The sequence below is a fragment of the Kogia breviceps genome, chromosome 14 (genome assembly GCF_026419965.1).
Source record: "Kogia breviceps isolate mKogBre1 chromosome 14, mKogBre1 haplotype 1, whole genome shotgun sequence".
NCBI lineage: Eukaryota > Metazoa > Chordata > Mammalia > Artiodactyla > Physeteridae > Kogia > Kogia breviceps.
This window is the reverse complement of record NC_081323.1, coordinates 55,872,894-55,892,539: the sequence shown is the minus strand read 5'-3', so window position 1 is coordinate 55,892,539 and position 19,646 is coordinate 55,872,894. Positions and strand designations below refer to the sequence as shown.

At 47.5% G+C, this 19,646-nt stretch overlaps 1 protein-coding gene across 2 annotated transcripts in view; it reads left to right on the top strand.

The window, feature by feature from the left end:
- The window catches only part of CREBBP (CREB binding protein), a 132,872-nt gene that overhangs the window by 109,090 nt on the left and 4,136 nt on the right, over nt 1–19,646 (top strand). For both annotated transcript variants that reach the window (XM_067013924.1, XM_059037418.2), the window contains 11 exons: nt 3,248–3,328; nt 4,910–4,966; nt 7,973–8,050; nt 8,378–8,445; nt 13,202–13,352; nt 13,716–13,862; nt 14,481–14,594; nt 15,701–15,866; nt 16,187–16,354; nt 18,453–18,614; nt 18,784–19,065. In XM_067013924.1, coding sequence (XP_066870025.1) covers nt 3,248–3,328; nt 4,910–4,966; nt 7,973–8,050; nt 8,378–8,445; nt 13,202–13,352; nt 13,716–13,862; nt 14,481–14,594; nt 15,701–15,866; nt 16,187–16,354; nt 18,453–18,614; nt 18,784–19,065 — 1,474 coding nt within the window. The remainder of the gene's footprint in view (nt 1–3,247; nt 3,329–4,909; nt 4,967–7,972; nt 8,051–8,377; nt 8,446–13,201; nt 13,353–13,715; nt 13,863–14,480; nt 14,595–15,700; nt 15,867–16,186; nt 16,355–18,452; nt 18,615–18,783; nt 19,066–19,646) is intronic.

Sequence of the window (19,646 nt, the reverse complement as noted above, 5' to 3'; positions counted from 1 at the left end):
TTGAAAATTTACTCCATACATTAAATTACCCTTACAGATGAACTCTGCAGTTACATTGTGCTAACTTTAGGTACGCAGATGTACATCATCATCAGATTATGTGAAGTGTTTCTCCTTTATAATTCCATATTCATTAAACTGTTTCCTTCACGTAAGGCAGAAGGTCATCTAGGCTCTTACGGTTGAAAAGTGAATCTCTGAACCATTATGTATTTACAGGATGAATAAAGTTTGGACTAGGTATAAGATAGGGGCAAGTCTGACATTAACATCTGTCACCCACTGATTACCAGAGTGGTTTCAGCCTACTTGACTAGATGGGTGGGCTGTCATCATATCCGAAGGGAGCTAAAGGGAGGCTGGGGCCCCTCCCTTTCCCCTTATACCTGAACAGGTTTGATTCTCTGATATCTCTGGCCTTGCTCTGGGACAGACACTCTGTCACTCCCAGTTTCTGACCCTGAGGTTCTTGGGAATGGAAATTAGTTATACACAGAGGGCGTAGGTTTCTGCAGCCACCCCAGGGGCTGCCATTCAGCCATCAGTGCTTCACTCTGGGCCGGTTTCCTCCAGTGGAAAATGATGGGTTTATGATTCTTGTTCCCCAGGTGTTGCTAGGCTTGATGTACTGCTTGAATAAAAGCTAAGAGTTTAGTTTGTCCAGGATCTTAAAACCGTTTAGACTCACATGTAATTACCGTGGCAATTTCATTTCACAGTGTGTTCCATAGTCCTCTTTGAGCTAGCCCACAGTGGCTGAGTTTGATCATAATAAATTGGAACACTTTCATTCATTTTTTAAAAGGAAGCAATTTGGCATTGAAGGGGTATCATTTTTTTGCATATTGTTCTGATTGCTGCTTAATTGGTTTATAGTTTCTATAGTGTAATTCTTTCTTGCCAGTGATGATCATGCCCTTCTACACATGGAAATTCCTTTTACTACATGATTTCAAGCCTCCATAAAAATATTTACAGGGCTTCCCTGGTGATGCAGTGGTTGAGAATCCACCTGCCGATGCAGGGGACACGGGTTCGTGCCCCGGTCTGGGAAGATCCCACATGCCGCGGAGCGGTTAGGCCCGTGAGCCATGGCCACTGAGCCTGCGCGTCCGGAGCCTGTGCTCCGCAATGGGAGAGGCCACAACAGTGAGAGGCCCGCGTACCACCAAAAAAAAAAAAAAAATTTACAAAATAGTGAATAGCCAGAAGAATTATTACTATAGTTCATTCAGAGAAAGAGATAATAAGTATTTTTAAAAACAGCAGTGTTAATCGGTTTGTTCCTGGTCAGTTTTTAATCTTGGCAGACTTTGTTGATTGAATTAATTCTAAATAAACTGGTCCCAGCAAGAAACTCTTATTAATCTAATTGCTACACACAGTGAATCTGTCGTGTTCCTCATCAACAAATCTGAAAAATTGAATAATCTTGAGGTGTGTGCATGCTCTAAAGTTTTATACTTTTAATTCACTACATGTGTTTAGTCAGTGAAATATAGCAGGCAGAATGCTCGGTGTGTTTAAGATTAGAATTAGAACTTGTGGGGACCTATTTAGTGGTAATGGAGACAAACTGGCCAGGCAGTGGCCTGAATCTCAGTTGTTTGTAGCCGGGCGCGCATGTGTGTTTGTGTGCGTGTGTGTCTGTGTCTGTGTGTAGCTGCAAGCTGCCGCGCATATCCTTCTGCCCATGTGGTTCAGTGTGGCGCTCCACGTCTCGTCACAGTGTCTTTAACACTAATCCTCTTGGCATCTTGTAGATGTAGTTTTGAGCACTAAAACCGCATTTTATTGTGCTGCCGTCGTACCTTATACTCATCCCTTTTGCTTGTGTAATTCACCTCATTCAGCTTGTTTACTTCTACAGTATTCCTTTGTACCCATCTTGTTTATGCAGCATCAGCCTGCATTTTAGTTGATTTCTCATTTGTGTCCTTTCCAAACATTTAATAGTTTTAATTTTAACTGTTCTTATTTGATGGCTTGAGCCCAGGCTCTATATACTATAAGAAATTGGGGTGATGGATAATTTCTCAAATGCAGATTGTGCTTTAAAGATGGTCTCTAAATTTGCTTAACTTGGATTGTTGCCAAGTTAGAGAAATCACTGAGTATCTCAGATTGATGAATGATTGGTCCCAATACCAAAAAGTTTAAATTGAAGCTTAGGGGCTTCCCTGGTGGCGCAGTGGTTGAGAGTCCGCCTGCCGATGCAGGGGACGTGGGTTCGTGCCCGGTCCGGGAAGATCCCACATGCCGCGGAGCGGCTGGGCCCGTGAGCTATGGCTGCTGAGCCTGCGTGTCCGGAGCCTGTGCTCCGCAACAGGAGAGGCCACAACAGTGAGAGGCCTGCGTACCGCAAAAAAATTAAAAATAAATAAATTGAAGCTTAGAATTGAATTTTAAGACTGTTCATGGATTTACATATATTGTATTGTTTATACAATATATCACAGTTTTTCTCTGTATATTCTTACTGATAAATGGCTGGAAAGTCTTTGACCCTGATTGCATTTCTGTTAAATGTTTGTCTAGAATATGGATTTGGTTTCATTTCTATTGTAACCCAATTAACTGAGTGATTAACATGTGAAAAATAACAGGAGAAAATTAAAACCAGTTCTGAGTGCTCAACATTTTCATACCTTTAAAGATCTGGCTTAATACCAGAAATGAAATCTATGAATTGCTGTCAAGCATAAATCTTCCATTTTGAAAAAAAGCTATTTCACTTTAAATTGCTTTTTTAAGGCTTTTTGTCAGACTATTTTGTTCAAAGTAAATTTTTTCCATCTCAAAACCTGTAGTTATATCTGGTTTTCTCTAAGTAATAACAAAATCCAAACTCCTAAAATTAGGCTCCTTGCAATTCTAGTATTAACAACTCCTTGAAAACATTTGCATCTTGGAGCTGGACAAACCCGTTGTTAGTGATGATGGCCTGGGATGTGTGCAATGAGACCGAATGCTAATCAATGCTTTGCCTTGGCTTTCTGCTCTGTGTTGTCTTGGTGTTTGCGTCTTACCTTTATGTCTGTGCTATTTGTTCCCTCCCCTGTTCTCTAATCCTGCCCTTCCCCACCTGCCCCTGTTCCTTTCATTGTCCTCACTGACCCATCAATCAACCAACAACGCCCCCCCTTCGTCGTGGTGATCTGCCCTGCTCTGATTGGTGGCTTCGTTGCTTGGGTGGCTGTGTGTTATGATGGACCAGTTCACCCAAGTATGGCCTTCTTGCTGACAGGTATCATTTCTGTGAGAAGTGTTTCACAGAGATCCAGGGGGAGAATGTTACCCTGGGTGACGACCCTTCACAACCCCAGACGTAAGTACCATCCTGTCATTTCTCTCGGGGGTGCCTCTGAATTGTTGTTTTGTTCTCATCCGTGATTAAAAGGGAAGCACCACTGCCACCCACTGTGACTTTTCTGTAGTGTATTTTTCATATTACTTATACCCACATTCATATTTTATAATGTAGCTGTTGTAGCTGAATCCCAGCGCCACTTGCACATTCTTCCCTCTGCTTGAGACCATGATGCTGTAGCCCCCACTGCAGTGCAATGGTCTCTCTCGACCTTGCTCTATCTCTTCTTCTAAAACACTTGCTTTTTCCTAGTGGCTGTCAACTTCCATTTGGGAAGATTGTAAATTTTCAGTTACACCTAAGAAACCAGGTAACCCTAGTCACAGAACTAGCTGGCAGTAGCAAAAATGAGTCTTGTGTGTATACCCTATCTGTAGCATCTAGTTGATCTTCCACTGAAACCTCTGTCCTTTAAGTTGCAGAGGTAACAGAACCCAGGTGGTGAGACCCCAGCGAGTACCTGTATCTCCTTCCTCTCTGGAGGTTGGACTCTTGCTCACAACTCCAGTATGGACAGGCATGAGTTAGTTCGTTCATTCCCTCACTGAGTTCACCATTTCCTCCCTGATGCTTATCCTCTGATGGAGGTACTTTTGAGTAGGCAAATGGCCAGAATGTGGTGAGAAAAAAGCAAAAGCAAATCCACAGATTGGATGGTCAACTCATTTACATGCTCGAGATACCTAAAAACCTGCCAGCCACCATAGCTGCCTAGGACTGCCAGCGTTTTGTGGTCTTTCTTTTCTCCTGACTCTGCCATGATTCCTGACACTCTGGGAAGTCTACTGTGTGACTGTCCCCCCAAAGGCAAAAAGGCTTCCCACTGAAGCAGTTTCCAGCACTGTTGGACACTTACTCTGCAACTCAAGTTTACTTTATTCATTCGCACAACAAACCATACCCGCCTGTAAGATATATAAACCAAAATGACAGAAATTCTACATATTCAATTTTTCTATCCCTTGTCAATTTAATTCTTTAGTCCCAATTGTGTGATGATTAATAATTGGATTGTATAATTCTGTGAATCAAGTAATTCACATATACACTAATAAAAGTACCACAAAAATGAAATACTCAGCCCTTTAAGAATAAGTAAAATATCCCCAAGTACATGCTGACTTGTGTCAATGAAGGAATATTGTAATTAGAAGAACTGATAATACCAGTGTTGGTCAAATTCAGCATTCATTCACCATATAGATTTGATTGGAAATTAACAGGTTTGAATCTCAATGTAATTTTGCCACTGTACTTTGACTAGCCTTTAATTAAATCTTGTAATGAGTGCTAATGATAGTTTCGAGGAAATAGTCCAAGGAAGGCAGAGAAAAATAAAAGGTAGTGCTTTCTATAGAATTAAATGTTGTGTGTTCATGCCATTATTACATCTACTTGAGATTTCAGCTGACCATCAGTTTTACTTTTATGTGAAGAACTAGTTACAGAATAATATCCCAGAGACCCTATAGTTTATACTCAACAGATAAATTTAGTTAATTAACATTTTTCCTTTCCCCCCCTCCCCCAAAAAACAAGGACAATTTCAAAGGATCAGTTTGAAAAGAAGAAAAATGATACCTTAGATCCTGAACCGTGAGTATACAGCTATTTTCTTTCTGACTTTTAGGTTTTAGTTTCACTTGAGGAAAGTTCCTCCTTATTGTTGGGTTGCGGGAGAAGACGCTGGAAATAAATACATTACCCTGGGTGGAATTTTTTGTGTTAAGTTATTTCAGATGTGGATTCTGTTTTAACTCACACAAAAGATGCATGTCTCTGTAGCATGCTGTCCAGCTACTGAATTTTAACACCCTTTAATGTAAGATTAGATGTATGTTTTGGCTCTATTAGAATCTCTGTAATAACTTCGTCATAGTTGTCTTTAAGAAGCCATTTAGTGTGAATCTTTAGAGACTAAAGGTAGGAATATTTGGTGGAGGCGTGCTCGTATCATTTAAAGGGAAATTTCAGAAAGAAAAACTCTTAGAAACCACTTTTTAAAAATAAATAATGAGAAGCCCAGTGTTGTATATTCTTGTCACCATCTTTGGTATGGTATATTTTCAAAGGTCATTGTCAGATACTTTCCTTTCCTTCAGTGATCAGTGAGAATACTCAGTATGTAAATTTTGCTTTGTAATAACTCCTTAAAGAGGCCTCAGAGCTCCTTCCATGTGGTGGCTCCTCCCTGGTCCCCAAAGCCGAGTCCTGAAGGCACCCCAGTGTGTGGAGATGCCCATTTTGTTCTGCTACTGTGGTGAACGCCCGTCTAGGGTTGCTTGGTGAGCACAGGCTCCAGCACTGTTGGGAGTTTGGTAAATGTGGCTGTGGTGCGTCCAAAGCTGAGGAACAGGTTCTCCCTCCCTTGGCTCTACTTCCCAGCTTCCAGTGGAAGACAAAGACTCCACTTCCCATTAAGAGCTGACTTAGTCTCTCCTGCCAGCAGTGCCCAGGTGGGGTTGCGGGGGGAGCACGTTGATTACTTAGCAAAGTGCCTGTGCATGAGGAGGCTGCTCCCTGTCTCTTTAGTCTCTTTAGTGTCAGTGGATTGTTTGTCCTGACTAGCCATCTCCCTGTTCACATTGTGTCCTCCCCAACAGTTTTCCCGTTTCCCTGTGATTTATATTCAGTGTTTTAAAATTTTTAATTTTATTTATTTATTTTAAAAATATTTATTTATTTATTTGGTCATGCTGGGTCTTACTTGCGGCAGGTGGTCTCCTTAGTTTGTGGCTCGTGGACTCCTTAGTTGCAGCAGGCGGGCTCCTTATTTGTGGCATGCAAACTCTTAGTCACGGCATGCGTGTGGGATCTAGTTTCCTGACCAGGGATTGAACCTGGGCCCCCTGCATTGGGATGGCGGAGTCTTAACCACTGAGCGACCAGGGAAGTCTCCCCAAATTTTTGTTTTATACTGGAGTATTTACAGTGTTATGTTAGTTGCTATACTCACTTTTCAATTTCAGAATACGTTATATTGAAGCAGTAGTTGCCAGGCAGTGGGGAAGACAACAGATGAATAAAGGGGGCCTGTCCTCCAGCCGTTTGTCTTCCAGTAGGACAGACGGATCGTAGCACAGGCAGCAGGAGGCAGTAAGGTAGTCCAGAGTGGGGGACCCTGGCCCAGTGGAGAAGGTGACATTCATTTGGAAGCAGGTGTTGGGGGTGGTGGGCAGAGCATTCTAGACACAAAGACATGAAAGGACATGGGATGTTCAGCAGCACTGCAGGTGAGCTCAAGTGCAGGGCATGTAGGGAGCGTGGATGGAGCCCCATAGCACAAGGGGCCAGAGGGTGCTGGATTCCCTCCTGGGTGTGCTGGGAAGGGCAGCAACTGGGGCAGGACAACTAAGGATGGCTGATGAGGGTCACTGCCATTCTGCACAGTCTGCCTGTGTATGTCCTTTTCTCCTCCGACAGAGCAGGGACAGAGAAGCTGGATTGGGTTCGATCTGTGGTGGAAGGCTTGCTCAGCAAGGGCAGTAGGACGGTCAGGGGCCGGGGACCCGAGCAGCAATAGTGAGAGCAGGCGTCAGGTTACGGGGACCAGCATCTAGCATGACAGGAAGAGCCAGGACCCAGGACCGTTTGGAGAAATGTGGTACTTTCTAGCCCCTCAGCCTTCCACAGGGTATAAGTTGTGGTGGCTTTAAGGGCATGGCTGAAAAAATAGGTTTTAACCTTCAAGCACGTTGGCGATTAAGTTTCCTAGGTGAGGTGATGGGGCCCAGGTGATCTATGGCGGAAGCTGTGCAGAGGGCAGGTGTCATGGTGCATCCCAACTTCTTTAGTGATTACTTTAAGAAAGGCCATCAGGGCTTCCCTGGTGGCGCAGTGGTTGAGAGTCTGCCTGCCAGTGCAGGGGACACAGGTTCGAGTCCTGGTCTGGGAAGATCCCACATGCCGCGGAGCAACTAGGCCCGTGAGCCACAACTACTGAGCCTGCGCATCTGGAGCTTGTGCTCCGCAACAAGAGAGACCGCGACAGTGAGAGACCCGCGCACCGCGATGAAGAGTGGCCCCCGGTCGCCGCAACTAGAGAAAGCCCACACACAGAAAAGAAGACCCAGCACAGCCAAAAATAAATAAATAAATAATTTTTTTTTAAAAAAAAGAAAGGCCGTCATTTCCCACCCTTGTAACTGACTCAGCAGACGTTTCCTGCGCCTGGGCTTAAGAACAAGGGTTTGTAACACTGACGGTATTGTTCTCTGTTATTTAAGTCCATTTAGGCATGTGCAGTCATCTAGAGCAAGCACTGGTCTTGAAAATCTGTAGTAATATCAGAAATACTGACCTGTAAAATAGGCCTTCGTCATAGCAGTATTTAGAAATAAATTTTCACTTCTGGTTGCAAAGCAGATTGGGAGAAGAGAGGAAAGAGGCATTTGTACAAAGAAAGGGAGAAAGTCAGTCTTTCCTATAGAAAATATCATACTGATGCATTTTTTAAAATACAGCTCAATTAAGAGATGCATTAGTGCTGCAGATTCTTAAAGTCATCAAGGGGACGAGGTGTGAGCACACCACACGGGCTCTGTAGAAGCTCCATTATGTATGTGGCTCCGTGTGTCACAGTTCACTTTCTTTGTCTTCTAGTTTCGTTGATTGCAAGGAGTGTGGCCGGAAGATGCATCAGATTTGTGTTCTCCACTATGATATCATTTGGCCTTCAGGGTGAGTAACTTCCTGGTGATTTCCTGTGATCTCGGGAAAGGGAAAGCAGTTATGCACAGAGTAGAGGGGAGGATGCTGGCTGCTACTGCGTTTCATTCATTGTTGTCAGCAAGAATCCGGCAATTAGATGGATGGCAGTTTGTTCTAAATTTAAGTCTTAAGTGTTTGCCCGCTTTGGGAATTGTAGAATCAAAGCAGTCTGCCTCTTCACTTTTGTATAATGATGCGATTTTAATTGCCAACAAAGTATTTTAATGCTGCATTTCACTGGTTTGGCAACATATACTGTTTTATATAATCTGATCACACCCATTATTTTTTTTGCAGCTTTGTGTGCGACAACTGCTTGAAGAAAACAGGCAGAACTCGTAAAGAAAACAAATTCAGTGCTAAGAGTAAGTTGTGGAAGGGTTTTTGTATTTTTTTGTCTTACCCTTGAAGAGAATCATTTGCCTTGATCTTTATATGAAAGTCAGCTTTATGATCAGTCTATGTTATAGATGAAAGTTTAGAAACTTTCATCTAAAACACATATAGTAAACTTTGTGAATTCTGAGAGAGAAAATTTGTCAGCAGATGCTTCTCAAGTAGCTTAGAAATAACATACACGTCCTGGGCACGCTCAGCCCTGGGCACCTGCGGGGATGGCTGTTTGCCCATCAATAGGTGTGGGCCCCGCTGTTGTGAAGAGTGGCCCTCAGGGGCCCTCGGAACAGCCAACATCACCAGGACTGGCAGGAGCCTGGTCTGCACGAGGGTTGATTGGGTGCATCGCTGCCACATTGGGAGCGGCTGCTGGTGTCTGTGAGGAGCAGAGAGAGCACTCTGTTGCTATAGGAGTAACTTTTCATAGGTAGTCTTCACTTTTTTAGAGATGACACTTTTCAGAAGTGTACAGTGTGTCATCTTTGTCAACTCGGCTGCTGCTCTCACTTCTCTCCAGTAGGACAGGCAACTAGCACACCGCTTAGGGCTCCCCAGCAAGAGCCAGGCCACCTGAGGAGCTGGAGTAGAAGAAAGATGGGATGGAGGGAGAGGTCCGTGGGCAGGAGGGAAGGGTGGCAGGCAAGGAAGAAGCCCCTCTGAAGCCTTCCTAGTCAGCGTTAATTCACGTTCAAACTGTGTCATTACCAAAATACGCAGTTATCCTATCGCTTAAACTCACTCTTATAAAATCTTTTGAAATATTGATGAATTCACCAGCTATTATAATATTTCTCTTTAGATCAGGGTTTCTATTACTGACATTTGGTCCAGAAACGTCTCTGTTATTGGGACTGTCTTGTGCTTAATTAGAATTTTAGCAGAAGGCTGCTGCCCACTAAATACTGGTAATACTCCCCGCCCCACCCCTCCATGAATGGTGGCCGTCAGAAATGTCTTCATACATTACCAGATGTCCTGGGTTGGGGGCGTGCAGGTGAGAACTCCTACTTTAAAGGATCCATTCTGAGTGATGTCACTAAAGCAGCCAGCTACTTATAATCAATCTCCTAGGCCAGAGCTTTGGTGACCAAAACAGAAATTTCCAGGAGAGCTAGGCTTCAATAGAAGAGCATTTGCGGCCAGAAGAGAGAGGGGTAGAGGTTGTGGGGGTGAGTAGGAGAACCTGAGAACTGGCCCAGCCCCCACCCTCCCCTAGTGTCCAGAGAATGGTGGAGAGGGATATGTGGACCTTTGGCAAATGAGCTTCAAAGATTTAGAACCTTCACTTAACAGAAGAGGACCTTAGAGGTGGTGTGTCTCCCCTTGGTTTTTGATTTGAATGTGTATTAGCATCATCTCTGTAAGTGTCTGTTGGTCATAAAAGAGAGGTTGCCTCATTTGCACTGACTTAGTGCAGTGGGCCCTCTGTGTCCACTCATGTGGGACCTGTGGGTACAGAGGGCCTTCTGTACTGCACCATTGTATGTCAGGAACTTCAGCATCCTTGGATTTTGGTGCCTGAGGGGTTCCTGGAACCAGTCCCCTGTGGGTGTGGAGGGACGACTACGTTGAAAATATCTTCCAGCTGCTGGTCAGAGACTGATACTAAACAACTGACTATTCACCCAAAACCACCTCCCCATTAACGCCACATGCACAGCACAACTCGGGTGGCTAAAGGGACGAAAAGTAACAACTACAAATGCTTTGGAGGTCAGAGTAAGAGAGTGTTTTTACTGTGTTCAGTTATGAAAAACCTTCCTAGAAAGGATAGAGCCCAGAGGTCAGAAAGCAAAAGGCTGAAGAATTTGATCACATAAAGGGAAATATAAGGCTCTCATCATGCACCATGGCCAAAAATATACATGGTCGGGTACAATTTTAAATGTCCATTTTTAGACTCAGCAGTTCCACTTTGACGCATGTCTCCTACAAAGATATTTGCTCATGTGCCTAAAGGCATGTACAGGGCCATCCACTGCAGCATGATGGGCTGTGGGGAGTGGAAATGGGAACCTAAACCAAAGCACGTGGCCACCCTGTGGGAAGCCCAAGGCACCATCACAGTGAGGGTGGCCTGGGCCCTGCTGCCTAGTGGGAGGGGCTGCTGCAGAAATGCCCGCCCTCAGTGCCTGAACTTGATGGTCTGGAGGACGCCTCCGCATAACACCGCAGCATGAGAACAGCCCTTCTTTCCCCAGTACTGAGTCTCTGAGCGCGTGCTGGCCGCTCTCCAGGTTTAAACGGTGCCGTCCCATGTGTAAAGCCCATGGCTCTTCTCTCAGGGGACACAGCGGAGCACTTCTCCAGCCCTCTTCACAGCGTTCAGTTTGGTGCTCGTGACCAGACCATCATAATTGTCTCATTTAAAAACTGTAGGGCTTCCTTGGTGGCGCAGTGTTTGAGAGTCCGCCTGCCGATGCAGGGGACACGGGTTCGTGCCCCGGTCCGGGAAGATCCCACATGCTGCGGAGCGGCTGGGCCCGTGAGCCGTGGCCGCTGAGCCTGCGCGTCCGGAGCCTGCTCTCCGCAATGGGAGAGGCCACGGCGGTGAGAGGCCTGCGTACCACAAAAATAAATAAATAAATAAATAAAAACTGTATTTTGGGCTTCCCTGGTGGCACAGTGGTTAAGAATCCACCTGCCAATGCAGGGGACACGGGATCAAGCCCTGGTCCAGGAAGATCCCACATGCCGTGGAGCAACTAAGCCCGTGCACCACAACTACTGAGCCTGTGCTCTAGAGCCCGCGAGCCACAATTACTGAGCCTACACGCCACAACTGCCAAAGCCTGCGCACCTAGAGCCCATGCTCTGCAACGAGAAGCCACGACGGTGAGAAGCCCACACACCACAACGAAGAGTAGACCCCGCTTGCCACAACTAGAGAAAGCCCACGTGCAGCAACGAACACCCAACTCAGCCAAAAATAAATAAATGTATTTAAAAAAATAAAACAACTATTTTCAGAGTGAAGTCAGAAAAACAAATATTGTATATTAACGCATATATGTGGAACCTAGAAAAATGGTACAGATGAACAGGTTTGCAGGGCAGAAATAGAGACACAGATGTAGAGAACAAACGTATGGACACCAAGCGGGGGAAGCGCCGGGGGGGCGGGTAGAATGAATTGGGAGATTGGGATTGACATATACACACTTATATGTATAAAATAGATAACTAATAAGAACGTGCTGTATAAAAAAAAAAAAATTCAAAAAACCCCTGTATTTTTAGTACAGGTAATTCAAGTAATTTGGGGGAAAAATATAAAGACCTAAATTTGAAGGTTTACTCCTTCAGTATGTGAAAATCATAATGTGTGTAATCGTAGTTTCACAGGGGAACGGGGATCTCCCTGCACCAGCGCAGGGTGGCCCTTCTTAGCTGTGTCCTCCCTTTCTGGATTGGAAGCCACCTCATGAGGGGACAAAACTTGCTCAGCAGCAGCATGGGCGGGAGTACAGGGAGGGCAAGAACGTGAGAATTTTCTTCTGGGCTTCACAAAGAATAGATGAGATGGTCGTAAGTCCTTTGTACCTAATTCTCTTTTCTCAGGATGGTTATCTCAGCTGTGGGAGGTTGAAATAAGGGGATCCAGAGCATGACTAAACAGCTGTGGAAAGTGTGCACGTGTATCAGAGTGTGAAACATAATTCTACTTTCGCTCATGTTTGTAGCTTTTAAAGTTTTTATTTTTTAATGGGGTCTTTATTTCATTGCCATTGTAAGTTTTTTTTAATCACTTTTATTGAGGTATAATTTATATACCAAAAAAATTCCACCATTGGTATGTTTATTGCAGAGAAACTAAATTTAAAAAGCCTAAATTTTGCAGATATTTCTTAACCTCAGTAAGGAATCGTCTAAAATCCTATCATCTATAGTCACTGTTAATCTTTTGCAGCTTTCTTGTCTAGTCTTTTATCCCAATATACACAGAGTTTTTTTATGCTATGACTGTATGTGTATTTATATGCTGTGTAACTCCTGGCCCATCCCTGGGAAAGGGAGGGTACAGAGGGGCAGGGCGGAGGAGCCCACCAGCAATGGTGCTGGGCAGGTCTGCCTCCTGGGACAGCATCCCTTGCCACCCAGGATTGGAATGCTCACAGAGCGAGGTAGCCCTTGGCTGCATGCTAGCTTAGCTGTCTCAGACTGCACCAGGGCTCTCATCAGAGCTGGGCAGGAAGGGGCATTTGTGCCATCCTGTCTCTGAGGCTGTGCCAGCCCTGCCTTCCAGGGAAAGCAGTGGCAGGCTCCCCATTTCTGTTAAGAGTTCTTCAAGTCTGCGTTCCAGCCTTGGGGCACAGCTGTGACACCAAGCATCTGTGTGGGTGCAGCCAGGGCCAGATCTCTGTCTCACTAGGGGCTGGGCATGTGAGGCAGGAGGCAGGGTGGACCCATTGTGGCTCCCTCGTGCCTGCTCCCCTGCTTCACCCCAGAGCCCATCTTCTTTCAGATTTGGGTCCACCTTTGTGTCTCTTCTGCCCCTTACAGTTAGAAAAAGATGGAAATATTGGGCATTTGACAGCAGTTTTCAATGCATGGAATGCCTGAGATTCCAGCGTCCACCTTTCTTTTATAAAATGCTTATTACCTCATAGGACACATTAGATCCCTTCTGTTACTCCTTAAAATACCAGACTACACTGAAAGAGGTGGTTTCTGTGACCTCAACCCTCCCGAAGCCCTCTCATCTGCTTGTGCTGGACTTTGCAGGACTGCAGACCACACGGTTGGGAAACCACTTGGAAGACCGAGTCAACAAGTTTTTGCGGCGACAGAATCATCCTGAAGCCGGGGAGGTGTTTGTCCGCGTAGTGGCCAGCTCAGACAAGACGGTGGAGGTCAAGCCCGGGATGAAGTCACGGTTTGTGTGCAGACGTTCCAGTGGGCACCCCACGTGGTTAACCAGAGCCTTGCTTTCTGGCAAAGCTTTAGAGTTTGCATAATTTGAAAGCTTTTCATCAGTTAGCATGTAGCCACCCTTCTGTCAGTATCCCGCGTTCATCAGGGGAGGTGGAATTCCTGTATGAGTGAAGCAGTGTCACGAAGAATGGGGTCAAGTCTCCGAGCTGCCTGGGCCAGTGGAGGAGCTCTGGGCCAGTGGTCAGAAGCGGTGACCTTGCCTCCAGCTTCTCTGCACTGAGCGGGTTTACGGCAGCAGGTCTCGTCTGTAAAGCACTTTGTAAATGGTGGTGATGCATGCAAACATCAGGCTTTTTTATTTCAGGTTTGTGGATTCTGGGGAAATGTCTGAATCTTTCCCGTATCGAACCAAAGCACTCTTTGCCTTTGAGGAAATTGATGGAGTGGACGTGTGCTTCTTTGGGATGCACGTCCAAGAGTATGGCTCTGATTGCCCCCCTCCAAATACAAGGTAATCCTCTAGTTCCTTTGGGGTGCGTGTCACGTGTTGTGCTAGCAACCGGGGCTCTAAACATCTTAGAGAACTACTAGTTAGTTTCGTTAGTTCGTTTTCTGCTAAGCCAGTGGGAAGTGAACAGTTTTGATGACTGTAGAGTGCTTTGTGTTGTAAGCACACATGGGTTTTGATCCTGGTCTTGCTGTTGCCCCTGTCTTACCTGGGGCAGGTAAACCTATGGAGAAGGGGGTGGGGACTGCTGCACAGGCTGGGCTTCTCTTTGATGCACCTATGAAAATGTCACAGCTCTGCTGAGAGTTATTTCATGTTCAGTCAAGAATCTGGGTGAGAAGGAATTAGAAGTGGCTTTTCCTAATTTGCCCTGATCTCTCCACGGTTCCCCATGGTGAGTGATGGCATTGCTTCATAGTTCAGTGATGAAATTGAATTGTGTTTTATTGATTGGTAGCAGAGCTTGGTGATGGCAGATTTCTTATGTCCTGTTTGTGGCCAGTGTAAATGCTATCAAAACAGAATTTATTTCTGGAGCTTTTTTTAGATGCTGGTGTTTGGTTTCAAGTTTGGGAGATAACCTGAACTTTGAATTAATTTCTTTCTCACCCTGCCCCCTAGGCGTGTGTACATATCTTATCTGGACAGTATTCATTTCTTCCGACCCCGATGCCTCCGAACAGCTGTTTACCATGAGATCCTTATTGGATATTTAGAGTACGTGAAGAAATTGGGGTGAGTTTAATTCAAATTATTCAGAACTAATAAAAACTCCATTTTTAATTTTCACTGTGTATTTTGTGAAATAACACAAGTATTTCTTAAGGTTTTTTGTGTTTTTATTTTGATGTCCTTAAATGGATTCAGGGGTCTCCAGAGCACCCTTCCAGCCAGATGCTCTGTTGGGCCACTTGGGTCTGGGGCTCCCAGCACAGCTCATGTTCTTTCCCTGACTTCTGTGTTTTTCTCCATTCTAGTCTGTTTTTTAAAAACTTTATTGAGGCATATTTTATGTATCATACAATTCACCTGCTTCAGGTGTACATTCAGTGATCTTTAGTAACTTTACCAAGTAATGCAGCTGTCATGGTAAATCAGTTTCAGAACATTCTCATCCCCCCCACCCCCGTGAAGATCCCTGCACCCATTTGCCGTTCATCCCTTTTGGACCCCTGCCCCCAGTGACTAATCTCCTTTTTGTCTCCATAAATGTGCCTTTTCTGGATGATTCATAGAAGCGGAATCCTACCAGTTGTGGTCTCTTGTGTCTGACTTCTTTTCCTGTCTCTCTTCTTACGTTCTAGATCACATTTCTTTCCCAAATTTGGAAAAGAGATGTTTGATTGAAGTGTCTTGAGCAGAATGAATGAGATCTATTTTGTCTTTAACCCCTTAGAAAGAAATACTCACCTTCCTTTCCAATGTGCAGGAGAAAGTAGATAGGAAATTTAGTACATCCACCGTAGGGACAAGCCGTCTGATACACCTGCTGCGTTGCCGTCTTCCCAGGCTCTCGCCTATGTCACAGGTTCCCTTGCAGCCTTAGCCCCTGCCTGACATGCACACCCAAGAGGGAGGTACCGTAGGGCCAATTTCCAGGCTGCGTTTGCACTCTGTAGAGATTTGGCTTTACCCTAACCCCCTTCCCCAGCACAGTGGTTTGGAACCTCTCTTAGGCCTCTCACGTGTTCTGCCAGAAGCATTTTGTAATTTCTTTTTTGTTGTTTTTCTTCATAGTTATTTCTGTCCTTGCTTTGGTCTGTGTTCCTCAGCTGTTACTCCTCAAAGGCAGGGATGATTTCACTCACTGTTTCCATCTGAATTGTGTGTATGTCCTGCAGGTATGTAACAGGACACATCTGGGCCTGTCCCCCAAGTGAAGGAGACGACTACATCTTCCATTGCCACCCCCCGGATCAAAAAATCCCCAAGCCAAAGCGCCTGCAGGAGTGGTACAAGAAGATGCTGGACAAGGCCTTTGCCGAGCGCATCATCCATGATTATAAGGTGCCCACACCGCTGGGGGCAGGGGGCTCCTCACCACTGACTCCCACATCTTCACGTGTCTCCCTCTGTGCTCACATGATATCTACTTATGAGTATTGGAAAGCAAAAATTAAAAAATTTTAAAATCACAAACTAAGAAGCAACTTCTCTGCTGTCTGTCAAGATTTGCAGTTGGCAGTCCAAGAGAAGTGGCGGCAGAGCCTGTGAAACCATGCACCTCAGGAGTGCGCGGTCCCCTCTCCATGTCTTGGCCCCAAGCCCCCTCCCCAGAGTGTCAGCCAGCTCCCGTCGTCTTACCGCTGTGCTTGTTCACTTTCCAGGACATTTTCAAACAAGCAACTGAAGACAGGCTCACCAGTGCCAAGGAACTGCCCTATTTCGAGGGTGACTTCTGGCCTAACGTGTTGGAAGAGAGCATTAAGGAGCTGGAACAGGAGGAAGAAGAGAGGAAGAAGGAGGAGAGCACCGCGGCAAGTGAGACCCCAGAGGTAAAGCCTAAGGGCCCCAGCGCATGTGCCAAAGGCTGTGCTCTAGCAGGTCAGGGAGTGAGTGTGGGCTGATCGGTTCTCAAGACATGGCCTCCTTTGTCTGTGGTGGTGTTTTCTTACATAACCTCACCATGTTACCGCCCACCACAGGGCAGGCCTGGGCCTGGGGGCACAGCCCACACTGGGTGCTGGGTGAACTGGAGACACATCACCTACTGGGTGGACAGAGGGGCTTGCTCTAGCATCTCTGGGCAGGACAGTGGGGCCGAGACATGGCAAGATGAGAGAAGAGGGCGCCCTGCCAGGGAGCCCAGAAGAGGTGCTGGAGATGGAGATAGAGACGGGTGTCATGATCAGGAACCAGTCAGTTCACTTTAGAAATGAGTTGAGGAGGAGACTCTTGTTTGCCAGGCCTCATTCACTCTCCTTGTTGTAAACTGCCCCCCACTCTTCACTGGGTGTTCACGCGTCTGTGCACTCACTCTGGTCACTGAGTCCCCGCCATGTGCAGGCACCGTCCTGAGGGGTGCAGTGGGAACAAGAGGTCTCCATCCCTGCCCTCAAGGGGTGTGTGTCCTAGTGTGTGGTGCATGCTGCGATGGTGTAGAACAGACACGAGGGATGAGGGCAGATGCAGCGTCTTTGGGAGGGCCTGTCTGGGGGAGGTGGCACCTGAGCAGAGACTGGTGAGAGGAACCCAGAAGATCCAGGGGGAGGAGCCTCCAGCAGGAGGAGGAGGGTGTCAGAGTCCGAGTCGGGAGCGAGTGTGCCGTGTTTCACATGTTCAAATAAGAGATGATGGTGGTTTAGTTGGATTCGTAGCTGTCGGCAGTGAACAGCGTATGATGTGTTTTGAGAGTAACAACCTCAGAACTTAGGGCGCATCTTTGTGGCACATGAGGAAGATCCTGGATCGAGGCTGCCTGCTGGGTCTGGGACCTTAGAATTGAGTCAGTGTTTCTGCGTCTCCCTGAAGGGGAGAAGGAAGGGAGAGCGCAGTTGGCGGAAGAAGTCAAGAATTGGCTGCAGATGTGTTAATCTCAAGATGCCTATTACCAGCTGTGCAGGCCTGGGGCCCCCAGGAGGGCTTGGGGCTGCATGTGGAGCCAGCATCCGGAGCCAGGGGTCTAGGGTTGAATGTCTGCATGGCTGCTTCGTGCCAGGCAGCATGTGCTTTAGGGTGTGTCCTTTTTGCAAGACAGCATCCCTAGCCCCTTCCAAAATGGAGAAAGCGTGGGTGAGGATGTGACAAGTACTCATGTCACAGGTGGGTCCCGAGGAGAGGTTGAGGGCTGTGGTCATCGTTCTCTGCCTGCTGTTTGCTGGACCTCCCTGGAGGCAGGACCCGTCATCCCCTGGAACATTGGGTGATTTAGGGCTGGAGATGCTGCTGCTCAGGGACTGGAGAGATGCCGGCAGGTCCCTCCCTCAAGCTGACCTGGAAGGGTGGGCTGGATTTCACTGGAAACTTGGAGTGCCTGTGGGAGAAAGACCACAGCCGATTAGTGAACCCAGGTTCCTCTGCCTCTGCCGGACAGACACCCAGGCACAGGAGGTGGCCTGAGTCAGCACTGGCATCCAGGGCTCAGGGGGTGCTGGGAGGAGAGTCTGTGCTGCGGGCCAAGCTGCCACAGAGGGGCTCTGAGGGGGACACAGCCCTGGCTGTGTGCCCGTCGAGGAGGAGTGCCTTCCTCCAGCCAGTAGAAAACAGGACCAGGAGAAACGGCTTCCACCCCATCAGTGGTTAGATCCCAACTAGCATCCCAGGTGTGTTCTTCCCTCCAGCCTCCACGTGATGTGCGGCTGTTGTGGCACAGGCAGTGCTTGCTTTATGTTTGTCACCACTGTACCCATTCGGTCCTGGCCAAGCCCAGGCCCTGCTTCCATAATCATCTCCTTCCCCTTAGCGGTTTCCTCTGAAGGCAGCAGTGTTGACAGCCACGCACACAGCCTGTGCCCAGGCAGGTAGGGGTCTGCTCAGCGGTCTCCTGCCTCAGGCCCAGCTCCCTGGAGCCCCCGCAGCAGGAACTGGTGGCCTCCCTGCTGGACATTGGAGCAGGAGGCTAGGCAGGGCCGACAGCTCTGAGTCTTATTGCAGGGCAGCCAGGGCGACAGCAAGAACGCCAAGAAAAAGAACAACAAGAAAACCAACAAGAATAAAAGCAGCATCAGCCGAGCCAACAAGAAAAAGCCCAGCATGCCCAACGTGTCCAACGACTTGTCCCAGAAGCTCTATGCCACGATGGAGAAGCACAAAGAGGTGGGGGTGGGAGGGATGGGGTGGGGGCGGACGAAGTGCGGGGGAGGAGGCCTAGCCTGGCAACACCACGCTGCTTGTCACCAACACAGTTCAGCCCCGGGGACAGCAGGAGTCGGCTCGGTCCTTCTCTCTGCGGGGCTGACGCTGCTCTTCCCCTGCCATCCCCCAGGTCTTCTTTGTGATCCACCTCCACGCTGGGCCCGTCATCAACACGCTGCCCCCCATCGTCGACCCCGACCCCCTGCTCAGCTGTGACCTCATGGATGGGCGGGACGCCTTCCTCACGCTGGCCCGGGACAAGCATTGGGAGTTCTCCTCCTTGCGGCGTTCCAAGTGGTCCACGCTGTGCATGCTGGTAGAGCTGCACACCCAGGGCCAGGACCGCTTCGTCTACACCTGCAACGAATGCAAGCACCACGTGGAGACGCGCTGGCACTGCACTGTGTGCGAGGTGAGCGCGGGGCACCTACCCGCGCAGAGCTGCCAGCAGAGCTGGCGGCAGAGCTGGCGAGGCCCATGGCGCTCTCGGGCTGTGCGTGTGTGTTTCAGGGCAACTCTTAGACAGTTGGCATTTTCTAGGGAGAAAATGACCAGATGAATGCTCATCTGTCCACTCCACTAGTCCACTGTTGGTTTTGAGATTGTGTTTTGGGGTTTCTCTCGATGTTGGTGGGGTTCCTGCCCTGAGCCTGTTCTGGGGCTTATCGCCAGCCGTCCAGGGCAAGGAGCAGCCGGTGTCTGCCTATGGGGCAGCCTGGTCCCAACCTGGTCCCAACGGCATGTGTCTGGGGTGTGGGGGAAGCTGGTCTTCAGTGGATGGAGGGAAGCCAGTGAGCTTCCCTGGGAGGCAACATTTGTGCTGACCTTTCCAGGATGCAGAGATGATCACAAGGCACTTTGTTATTTTATTGTGTTTCATTAACACCAGCTCTGTGTCAGGCACTTGCACAGGCCTCTCAGTGCAGGGTGGGAGGGCAGAGAGAAGAGAGCACGGTGGTGCTTTGGTTCCATTGGGACTCTGACTGGTTCCTC